We start from the raw sequence: 11297 nt of genomic DNA, 5'->3' as shown, positions 1-11297 counted from the left end.
GATGGTGGGAAATGTGAGATCCCCAACCGTTACTGAAATGCTGAACAACAAGCAGCTGCACTCCACCACCCACAACATTAGCGCCATCGCAAGCCATTGCCCACCTTAAACAGCTGGTGCTGGTGAGCATATATTCACTGCTACTGACTGGAAGGAGACGAACAAGGCAGCACAAGCACCGCAGCCTGCAGTTAGCACTGACGCAGAATTTTGTCCTCTGTCTATTCCCTTGGTCCCCTCCTCCAGACTTGGCAGTGACAAGAGCTACACCGTATCGCTGAGCTTAATGTCACCGCCTGCCCAGTTATTCTCGAGACAGCATGCTTTATTACAGCACAGCTCTTCTGTGAAAAAATGAAACCATGTTTAGCCAGGTCCATGCAGTAAGTCAGACACTACAATGCAGAATTCAGCAGATTCCATTTAATGTCATGTGCATATATCCATACATTTACTTATGTCAATGGTTTTGATGTGCGTGACGCCAGGTCTTGAAAAATCTACTCATTCATTTACGTCTGGGAGTGTGAAGTCTCTCAAGCAATCATCTTTGGATGAGTTGGCTTTTTTAAACTCAGCTTTCAACCACATAGTTGCAAAGATAATAACTCTCAACTCAAGGCCAAGCACGCGGAGCTATCCCTGAAATTCGCAGATAGCTCTGCAAATGCTGTTGCAAAGGGTTTTGCAAAGGAATGTGGGACATGAGGAAATCCCTCTCAGGGCGAAGTGATAAGAAATGGGTTAGTCTTGTCTAGCATCCCAAGCAACAGCAAGGCAAAGCAGCAGAACATGGGATTGATTCTTCAAGGCGGTCTTAGGCTGAGGATGAGAAACAGGGCAGAGAAGTAGAGAGAAATCATCAAAAAATAAAAAAGTGACACTTTCACCAATTTCACCATAATGTACTCACAGAAATTCGACTTTTTTTTTTTTTCTAGTTTAAGCAACAAGATTGGTAGCTCCTGGGGTTACGGGTGTTTACCCTGCAATATGCTCCATCCCAGCAGTTTTGGGGTAGATTTTTCAAGCCCTGGTGATGGTTCCAAGGAAGGCTTCTCAGATCTGCTCCCAGCTCCCAAACGATCAGAATCTATTGCATAGCATTTACTTCAGATAAGGCACTGATTGCCAAAGGTGAACAGCAATTCAAAAATCAATGCAGTTTCCATACAGTCTAAATTTGATGGCCTACAATGCAATAACATGTAAAATTAAAGGCAAAGTTAAGAAGAATAAACCCAACTTTAAATTTAAAATTAATATTAAGAAGATAAAGGAAACTACATTTTTCAAAAGCCTTTTTATTTTCCTTCACCATTGTTGTTTTACAATACAAATATCACCTTGTGAATACACAAAAACCCTACAGAAGATAACTCTGCTTCACGTAAAATACAGAATGGATATATATATATATTTATATATATATTTTCTCTTCATCATTCTTAAAAAAAAACTATTTTGTTCTGCACATTGGCAAGATTAGGATAGAATACTTCCCCAGACATACAGTATGTATGGTAGGAGTGAAACTTATAATTACATGCAGTTTCTGCACAAATATTTTAAAGAAATAGAATATCTTTGTTGTTTTTCAACAACATCTCAATACGGGATGGAGAAACTACTCCTAGTTCACTCAGTGATCATTTGTAAAATTCTTAAAAAACAGGAATTCATGGCTGTTTTCTTTTTAAAATACAGCTACCAAGTAGACAATAAAGTGATATATTTAATATGATCTGCCCACAATGTGTGAACAAGATCTGACCCTTTTTATTTGGTTTTTCCCTAGACATGGCAATTTCAACATTATAAGCAAATTTCCAGTTTAATTTAGCTATAAATGCAAAAATTAGTAATTATACAGTATATATAATTCTGCTTTCATGGAATACTTTATTTTAAATAAAAACATTTAAGACTGCCTACTAACCATACAATCAAGACAAGAAAGGCACTAGAAACATAGACAAATCTCTCTCTCCCAAGAAGCAGTTTCTTTAAATTTTAACTCTCTATTCTCTGACATGTAAAAATCTTTTTAAATTTAATTTTCATACACATTTTGAAAAATAAAGTTAGGAAATACTTAGAAAATCGCTTTACAACTTTTTTTTGCACACTTTTTGACACAGTCACTGCAGATTCTACAAAATCAAGATTACCAAACCTTCCTGTGTCTATCATCTTATTTGTATCACGGTGCAACAGGTAGAAGGATTTCTTGATTTTACCCCAAGGCAGGTATTCAGAAACCTTCATATAGTCATTTGCTAGAAAATGGCTTACAGCCCAATCTTTGGGGCAAGAGATATGAAAAGTATGTTTTCCCAAGAAAATAATATGCATTATTCCCAGACGTGACTGGAAAGACCAGAACTTATGATAGAAAAGATTTCATTTATGCTCTCGCATCATATACAAAGGAACATGGTGATGGGTAATGAAAATCCCAAATCTATTAACAAGAAATGTATAACAGTGCATGATAAGTTAAATTTTCTTTATTGTTGTCCAACGCAGATCCTTTGGAGAGAAAAAAAGATCACAGTGCTTACCAGGTAACTGAATAGATTAAGTCAAGGTAACTGTTAAAATAAAGGGTTAGGGAGGGGTTGATTTTTTTTTTTTTTTTATGGCATCTTCTTGTATGGAGTTCTTAGCACTTGGGACAGGTCTTTTTCCCCCCCATTTTGTCCATCAACACACTGTTATGTGTCATTCACCAGTCGGCTGTATTTCACCTGCCTGCCTCGATGCAGCACCGGCCAGGGGAAGGGCCAGTGGTAGGAGCGAGGTACAATTCCCTGGACATTCTTTTCGAAGTACTGGAAGGGCTTGTACCACCAGACCCTTGCAAGGAGGTTGGTTTGGGAAGCTTCTTTTAGCACCTGCAAAAAGATAATTAGGAAAAAAAAAAAAGAATTACAAGAGAGCACACCACTTGCATGACTTCACTGCATGTTGATTTCTACCATACATGAGTGGCATTCTGCTTACAGCTGTTTCCAAAAAATCTCTTGGTATGTGTAGATACCTGCCAAACAAATCTACATGAACAAAGATCAAGAGGGGCCAAGATACTTTTCCGCAGCCTTCCTGCACACATGACCAGTTGCTCTGAAGTGAGGCTCACCATCACTTTCAAGTCCTCAGCTGCACAACAGCCCCATTGGAAAAAAGTGATGGGCAAGAAAGGTCAATCTCAGCTCTCTGTTGGGAATGGAAAAGACCCACCCCAAAGCACAGCTGTTTCCATAACTATATTTGAAATAATCTGTAGCTCCAGAATCCTTTGCAAGTCAACTTGTGTGCATGCACACCAGTGAGCAAGGCACCTCAACCCATCCAGAGGAGAGACAGAACTCTGCCCCAGCCTCCACATGCTCTCAAACCACATCCATCCACCCATTTGCTTCTCCTAGCAAAAGCAAGCCACAGCTGAGACAAAAGGAGTGGGTGAGGAAGTCATGCAACTACCTCGCTGCACGTTTGTTATGACAGAATTGGGAAGAGCTGTATCAGCCCACTGGGAAGTGTAAACACAGGACTTGCATACCAAGCTTTCTTTCCATGTTATAAACTCACGTTAAAAAAAAAATGTATTTAATGCTGGAGTCACTTTTGCTTTCAATTTTAAGGTCAGTCACAAGCCACGGGCCTCTGCACATGGAGCAGCATTCAGGAAGAGGCATTAGGACACAAAGGCACACCCAGGTAAGGAGCCAGGGATTGGCATTTCCCAACATCCCAGCAGATTAGGGAAGCAATGCTGAGCCATCTTCTGTGAGTCACACCATGCAGCAAAACAGGTACGTTTCTGTACATGTACGTTTCAATACATGAAGGCGAAGAGTTTTTCTGAAGCAAGTCCTCATTAGCACTCAGGGTAACTCTGGCTTCAGTAGCTTCCAGCTTGGAAACATGGCCACTCAGCACTATCATTCTGACAGAGCACAGGAGCAAATCTGAGGAATGGAATTAAGTCCAGTGCTACATGACAACAGATAGGACGTTTAAACACAGACTGCTGTCAAACACAGCACGTCCTGAACTGGCTGAACATTAAACTGCATTCCTTGCAATCAGGCATTTGGAGGGAGAAATCTACAAGGCTTGACTGTGGGGTACTGCTTCAAGCAGAATCAAAGCCACAGGAATAAAGTATGACACGGTTAGCTAGACGACCCTGGTATGAACTAAAAATCAGCACTGCCATAATATTAACTAATTTCCTACCATCACAGGAGGCTTTTATCAAGCATAATAAACTGGACTCATATGCAACAGGCAAGCAAAATACCTTCTCCATGTTGTGTAGAAAAAAAAAAAAAATACTTGGATGCTGATTTGTTGTTAGAGACCTAAGATAAGTTATCTTAAGTTTCTCTTAACTCACTATGTGTCCTCTCCACAGATAACAGAATTGTGCATTTTTGCTCACATTTTTAGGCAATGCTAAGCTCATCTTTTCACTAGCTCATCCAGTTCACTGGCAGGAAAGTAAGAACAAAGAAAATGGCACAAAACCTCATTTAGACCTTTGTATCACTTACCGCTGCTCTCTGATCAAGTATTTCAGTGTTGTAAAAAACATACTTTATCTCCCATCATGTGATGCATCTCCTCCTAAGCAGCTCCTTATTCTCAGCATTTCCCCCATCACCCCATTTTTCATGTCTTCTCAGGCACAGACCTTAGGTCAGGAACAGCCTGGGCTCTCACCCACCATCCTCCAAAAGGAAAACATTTCCCTTGGTTAGGGGAACTTACTCACTTGGAAACACTTTGAAAAACTGGTTCATTTTTTGTGAAGCCTCATACCGTTCTTCAAGAGACCTATCATTCAAATGAAGGGCACACACAACAGAATATAAATGTATTCTGGTACCCAGGTAGCTTAAAGAAGTACCACTTTTTTTTTTTTTTTTTGCTCTAATAAAACAAAACCTGCTTGTCAGCCCAAATTCAGAGAGACTTCAAAAAAATGAGGTTACACAGCCTCACAGCAGGTAGGCCTGCTTGCCTGCCTGCAGGCACACCTTCAGATATTTTTTGCGGTCAAGGCACAAGATGAACCCAACCGATGACGTCTCTTCCTTCCTGCAAGCCCAAAGTGAAGGGGGAAGAGCAGGGTGCTTCACAAGAGATGGGTGCTTGTCCATTCCTACTTCTGCAGAAAGCCTCAAGGCAAAGTGTGGATATTCACCCACTGCCACACTACAGCAAGCAGAGCCATGTGGATCCAGAGACTGGGAGAAACTCACTTGCTGGTTGGCCATCGTGTGATACCACCAGAAAAGTCTTGTAGTGATGTAGTAAGCCACCACCACGTCCACAGTGTAGTGGTCATGAGCAAGGAGGATGCAGAACATCCCAACCATGCTGAGCGTCCAGCAAAGCCAGTGATACCACCAGAGTCGCCGTGGGGAATCTGTAAAGAAACACAATGATTATTTCAAAGTGTAGTGTTATTGGTGCTCAGGACTACTGCTGTAATTAGCAGAGGACACAGCCCGCAATCCTGAATGGATAGTGTGATGCCAGCATTAAGATTAAGAGCAGGAGTGCTGAGATCACAAAAGACGCATCATTCTTTTAGGGTGTGACTCCACCCACAAGTACAATTTAATAAGATACTTGGAAAATAGAAAGGTTATGAAATCTTTGAGAAAGAGGCCTGACACACAAAAATCTAATGTATTCTGGTCTGTAATATCAACTGTTTTGTACTTCAGTATCGACTATATAGCTGACAATCAATTCCTCCTGCCTTTCATAGGAGATAAATGTATGCATTAATTCTTGCAAAACGAGCAACCTTTCATTTAGCATGGCATCTATCTCTCTCTAGACAAGGAGATACGTAGTTAAAGTACCATTCATCAGGCAGGGTGCAGTGAAAGTATAAATTGTATTTTAAATAAAATAGTTTTGAAATAGAATGCATAATTCAGTCATCTACATAGTAAAGCGTTTAACTTTGTCTCCAAACTTTTCTTTTTCATTAAGGCCTATGTTCTTGAAGTCGCGTTACTTTCCTTTAACTGAGAGGGGTGCATTTTGACTTTAATTGTATTTACTAATCACAATAATGCTTTAATAAGCAGATAATTTATACAACAGGAAATTCACCATGAACAGTGACAAACTTACACTCTTTGATAAATAAGTATGTAAGAGTTAATATGACGGTGTGACCACTGTACAGATAGTCGCCGCACATGTTGTGGGATCCTGTGATGGACAATCCTCCACCAGCAATCAGTTTCATTATCCTTCGCAGATGAGATTCCCAGTCTCCAAAAAGCTGGTGAAAGAGTGAAACACAAACGTGTGGTAACGTATCAGCAATAACTTTCCTAAGTTTAAAGCATGGCATCAGCCAGCAACTTTGTCTCTCTTATTCTCTCTTTTTGTGTTGCTTTTTATTCAGTAAATCCTACCACCTTTCCCAAAAGCCAGCAATGTATTTCTAGAGGAAAAGAAAAAAAGACTGGAAATGAGACCTTTTTTCTTTTCTTTTTTTTTTTTTTTTTTTAAATGATCCTTTGCATGCATTATAGCAAGTCTTCATGTGAGTACAGGAGGCACACACCTGCATTCATTTGTTTCAAGTATTATTTTATTTGAAGTATTCCCAAGATAGGGAATCAAAAAAATTATTACAATTCCCTGTAATCACCTGAAGGATTGCTGTTTTCTCCTGCACTCACAGAATAGAATGAAGAAGGAAATATTATTTACCTATATATTTATGAAAGTATGCACATGTGTAAAAAAATCCCTTTACCTGGTCACTTTTGGTTGCAAATGAAAAACATGGCATTTTTCAGTATAATACCGAATCAGAAGAACGGTCCAAGAAGTGTTAAACTCCTGTCAGTGCCTACACTCAAGAGTGCCATGCTTATGGTATAACAGGCAGGTGAGCAAAAATTGTTTTCTGTTATTCATAAATACTTATTACTGCTACCATGGCATAATCTTTACCTGAGGTCTTGCTGGCAGCCTTTGCTAACGTTTGTGGCTGTGTGGGAAAATATTTTAGCAGGAATCTTCAAGCAGAGGTAATAGGTTCAGACTTTTTATTCACTATATCCTTGGGAGATGCCACATATGTGCAGTGAGGATCAAAATAATGACTATTGGAAAACCTAGGAATTCTGTAATACAGTCTCAAAAATCCAGTTTCACAAAAAGAAAAGGGGTTAAAAGTATTCTCAGCTATAGTTAGAAATTTGTCATGTTCTTTAAACGTCTGTTTTCCCTTCTGTTCAAGAGGCAAAGCACTTCAAATAAATCAAACTTTATTTAACTGATCTTGTTAGTAACAACACAAGCCCTACAGATGATAATCCAACAGAAAATAAGATGAACTGCCCAACCTGTACATCCAGCTGCCTAACGCCACATTTAACACACAAAATAGAGCATCTCACTTCAAAATCTATGGCATCCCCTGCCCTGCCTTAAAAAGCCTTCAAAATCATTTCTTCTCACCTCACATTGCAAAAGAACAAGAAATGGTGTTTATCAGCACACGCTGCCAATTCTGCAAGGGCTTCCATTCACACAATCCACATGAGCAACAGGGACGTTCCTTGCACCCAAGGGATATGCTCCAAACAACCTCCAACATACCATGTTGGCTCAGAATGTGTTTCTGAAAACCTTCAATTTGCCTTTGGAAAGCCAAAGCAAAGCAAAGCAAAGCAAGACCTTCTTGCCCCTTTCCTTCCTACTAAGTGCCCTACAGGCAGGCAGTCGGCAGCGTCCCCAGACCTTGCTTTTGCTGCTTCCAGCTCTAGCACCAGCCCAACTGTTAAATCCACAAAAACGTGTGCTGTGGGAAAAGCCCAACCAGGATGTGCTGAGTACCTCCGGGACCCAGCAGGAAGCAGGAACCATCTGAGCTCAAAGGAGGCAGCCAAATGGATCAGTGCACTCAGCATGCTGGATCATTACCACATTTTATCGTCCATTTAACAGCGAGCCGAGAACATAGAACCCCTGACTGGCCATTGCAGCTATCTTCCTCCTTTGTTTTAAAGCTCCTTCTTGCTTTAACAATGGGAAATTGTACTTTTTGGACAGGTCTACACAAAGCTTTTGTAGCATTTAAATATTTCCTGCTTGCAGTCCCTTACAAAACTTAAAAATGCTCCCAAAAACTGCTCTTCACAATCCCTGCAGCTCAGTAAGGCTTGTCTTTACTTGAGTCATGAGAACAACTTGCCCATGCTGTAAATTTACAAAAATGGCAGATTTACTCACTTTGCTCCCTGTGTGTTTTTTTAAGTTTCATAATAGCTGACTGATCAAATACAATGTTGACTCCTCTCCTCCTCACTTTTCTTTACAAAAGACTTAGGTCCCTCAAGAAGCCACATGTGGCTTGGCAAATCCTCTGGGCTGTCAAACAAACAATACAGCACGTTTGTTGGCTTTACTTCCCTGAGGAACCCGAGCGTTTCAACTGTTTGTCCCACAGGCTTGTATGCACCAGCAATCTTCAACAAAGTTGTGACAGCATGTATATCAAGCCAAATCACAATCTTGATTTATGACTTTGCTACCTGTCATCTAATTCATGGTTGTGCACACAAACCTGCTGAACTGTGCATGCTAAAGATGTTTAGATGTTTCACAGAAATTAGTCTCCATCCCCCCTCTTTCTCCTGTCTGTGCTATAACTTAAGTAGAAGGGGCAAGGAAACGAACTGCTATGGAGAAAGAACGTGTGTGTCTAATAGACAAACCTTGTTTCCTGTGCTTGTTTGAGAGAGATGGATCATGGAATCACCAAATCATTCAGGTTGGAAAAGACCTTTAAGATCATCTAGTACAACCCTTAACATGGTACCGACAAGTCCACCACTAAACCATGCTACCGAGTTCTACAGCTACCTGTTTCTTGAAGACTTCCAGGGGTGGTGACTCAACCACTTCCTGGGCAGTCTGTCCCAGTGCCACACAACTCCCTCAGTAAAGACTGAAAAACTCCTAATACCCAACCTAAACTTCCCCTGGCAGAACTTGAGGCCATTTCCCCTCACCTCATCACTTGCTGCTTGGGACAAGAGCCTGATCCCCACCTCACTACAACCTTCTTTAAGGTAACTGTAATATGGTCAGTAAGATCTCCCCTGAGCCTCCTCTTCTCCAGACCAAACACCCCCAGTTCTCTCAGCCGCTCCTCACAGGACTTGTGTGCCAGGCCCTGCACCAGCTTTGTAGCCCTTCTCTGGACATGCTCCAGGGCCTCGATGTCCTTGTACTGAGGGGCCCAAAGCTGAACACAGCACTCGAGGTGCGGCCTCACCAGAGCAGAGTACAGGAGGACGATCACCTCCCTGGTCCTGCTGGTTGCAATACTCCTGCCACAAACCAGGATGCCGTTGGCCTTCTTGGCCAGCTGGGCACACTGCTGGCTTATGTTCAGGCGAGCATCAACCAACACCCCCAGGTCCTTTTCCTCTGCACAGCTTTCCAGACACTCTGCCCCAAGCCTGTAGTGTTGCATGGCGTTGTTGTGACCAAAGTGCAGGAGCCGGCAGTTGGCCTTGCTGAACTTCGTACAGTTGGCCTCAATCCAGCCTATCCAGATTCCTCTGCAGAGCCCTCCTACTCTCGAGCAGATCAACACTCACACCTAACTTGGTGTCATCTGCAAACTTACTGAGGATACAAGAACACTCCTTGTTTCATGAATTACCATGAATTACCCTTCAATATTGACTAAACAAGACTTGTCTAAACAACTCCATCTCAGTAACTTGGTTTCAGCCATGGCTTTCTTAAGACCGTTTTATTTTTTGGCACAACAAACAGAGCTAGTTCAAGGAGGAGGGGGGCAAGTGTTTGCACTAACACAACTGCAATTTTGCAGGGGCAAATAGCAGCAAAGGGCAGAGTTTTTCATGTGAAACTGTCCTTAAAAAGTCTCTTTGGGTCAATTTCAAGTACAAATCATAATCAGATTTGACACACAGAAGTGTTCAGAAATGTGTCGCATATGGAACTTCTGTAGGTAGCAACCTTTGACCACTTCAATGGAGACAGAAAAATGCTGAACATACAAATGGGTTCCAACTGCTAGAGAAATTACATAGATTTATACTTTTTGAAGGATGAAAATGCTTGCCCTGCCCAAAATCAAATTGTCAGCACCTTAGCCAAGAGGGAAGCTGATGATCTGCAGACGGAAGTCCCCCTGTGATACCAAGTTGGTATTTCAAATTAGTAGCAAACACTGCGAAAGGGCTGCTCACAGTTTTGGCAATAGCGGGACAAGGGGAAAACATGAAGATTAAAATAAAGAAAGGTAGCATGAAGTTTACCTTTGGAGAACACTTGAAATGCATGCCAGGTACTGGGAGTGTAGTTACATACATTGTAATACACCGATACAAATATAGTGTGCCAACTATACAGAAAAATCTTCTGCTAATTATAGACCTGTAAGAAAAAAAAAGTGAGGAAAAAGAAAATGGAGGTTACTCAATGCAAATACAACATGCAAAGGTAAATAAAACACACAAGCTAGTTACTTTTCTTGATGCTTTTGAAACTCATGATTTATTCATCTATACCAACTTGCACCTGTGGATACTGAATTCCTTTACAAATATTCCCACGCTTTACAGGTCAGAAGTACACAAACAACTAACATTACCCATGACGTTGATTACAGGAAATTTAAGGATTAGAATACAAAAGCCTGCTCAGATTTAGTGCTGAAGACATTAAAAGGGATTTCATGCCCTACACCCTTCCATTAACTTTAATTGGTCATTTTCTATTCAAAGCAGGGGATAGAGTTACTGCCTTTCATCTTATAGAGAAAATATTTAAAGTTAATTTCTGCTGACACACACCCTTTAGTAATTACAAAGGATTGCTTTATAAGGAATAGCTTGTATGACCCAAATGAATGAGAACATATCTTTCTTGAGCAGCATTAAGAGAGGAAGCAATTCACATCAGCAATAAAACATCCCAAATACAAATTTAGAGCTGTACTAGCCACAGGACAGGGTGTTTCCATAGGAAACCACTCTCCAGGCAAGCAGCTGTAGCTGCATGAGATTCACTCAGTGATGGCTGCCAGTTAAGTTGCTGAATTCTGGGGTAACGTAGGGCAGTTCTGCAAAACCAGTGAGAGCACCCATTGTAAAGGGCTGCACGTTCAACTTGGAAGTGACTGCTAGCCCTAAAACAGGCCTACTGAGTTTCACTGCTACCTACCAAGTAAAATGTCATAAGGAAAGAACCATGGCAATTAAACC

The 11297-nt window shown here is 41.1% G+C and overlaps 1 protein-coding gene across 10 annotated transcripts in view; it reads right to left on the bottom strand.

The window, feature by feature from the left end:
* Positions 1–408: 408 nt before the first annotated feature.
* SGMS1 (sphingomyelin synthase 1) overlaps positions 409–11297 on the bottom strand; it is a 93619-nt gene continuing 82730 nt past the window's right edge. For all 10 annotated transcript variants that reach the window (XM_035330752.1, XM_035330754.1, XM_035330750.1 and 7 more), the window contains 4 exons: positions 10350–10467; positions 6163–6316; positions 5274–5440; positions 409–2897 (listed from right to left, as the gene is read on the bottom strand). In XM_035330752.1, the coding sequence (XP_035186643.1) occupies positions 2718–2897; positions 5274–5440; positions 6163–6316; positions 10350–10467 (619 nt within the window). In that variant the 3' untranslated portion in view covers positions 409–2717. The remainder of the gene's footprint in view (positions 2898–5273; positions 5441–6162; positions 6317–10349; positions 10468–11297) is intronic.

The sequence above is a fragment of the Oxyura jamaicensis genome, chromosome 6 (assembly GCF_011077185.1).
Source record: "Oxyura jamaicensis isolate SHBP4307 breed ruddy duck chromosome 6, BPBGC_Ojam_1.0, whole genome shotgun sequence".
NCBI classification, from domain to species: Eukaryota; Metazoa; Chordata; class Aves; order Anseriformes; family Anatidae; genus Oxyura; species Oxyura jamaicensis.
Note: the sequence above shows the minus strand (reverse complement) of the source record. Positions and strands in the feature narration are given on the sequence as shown.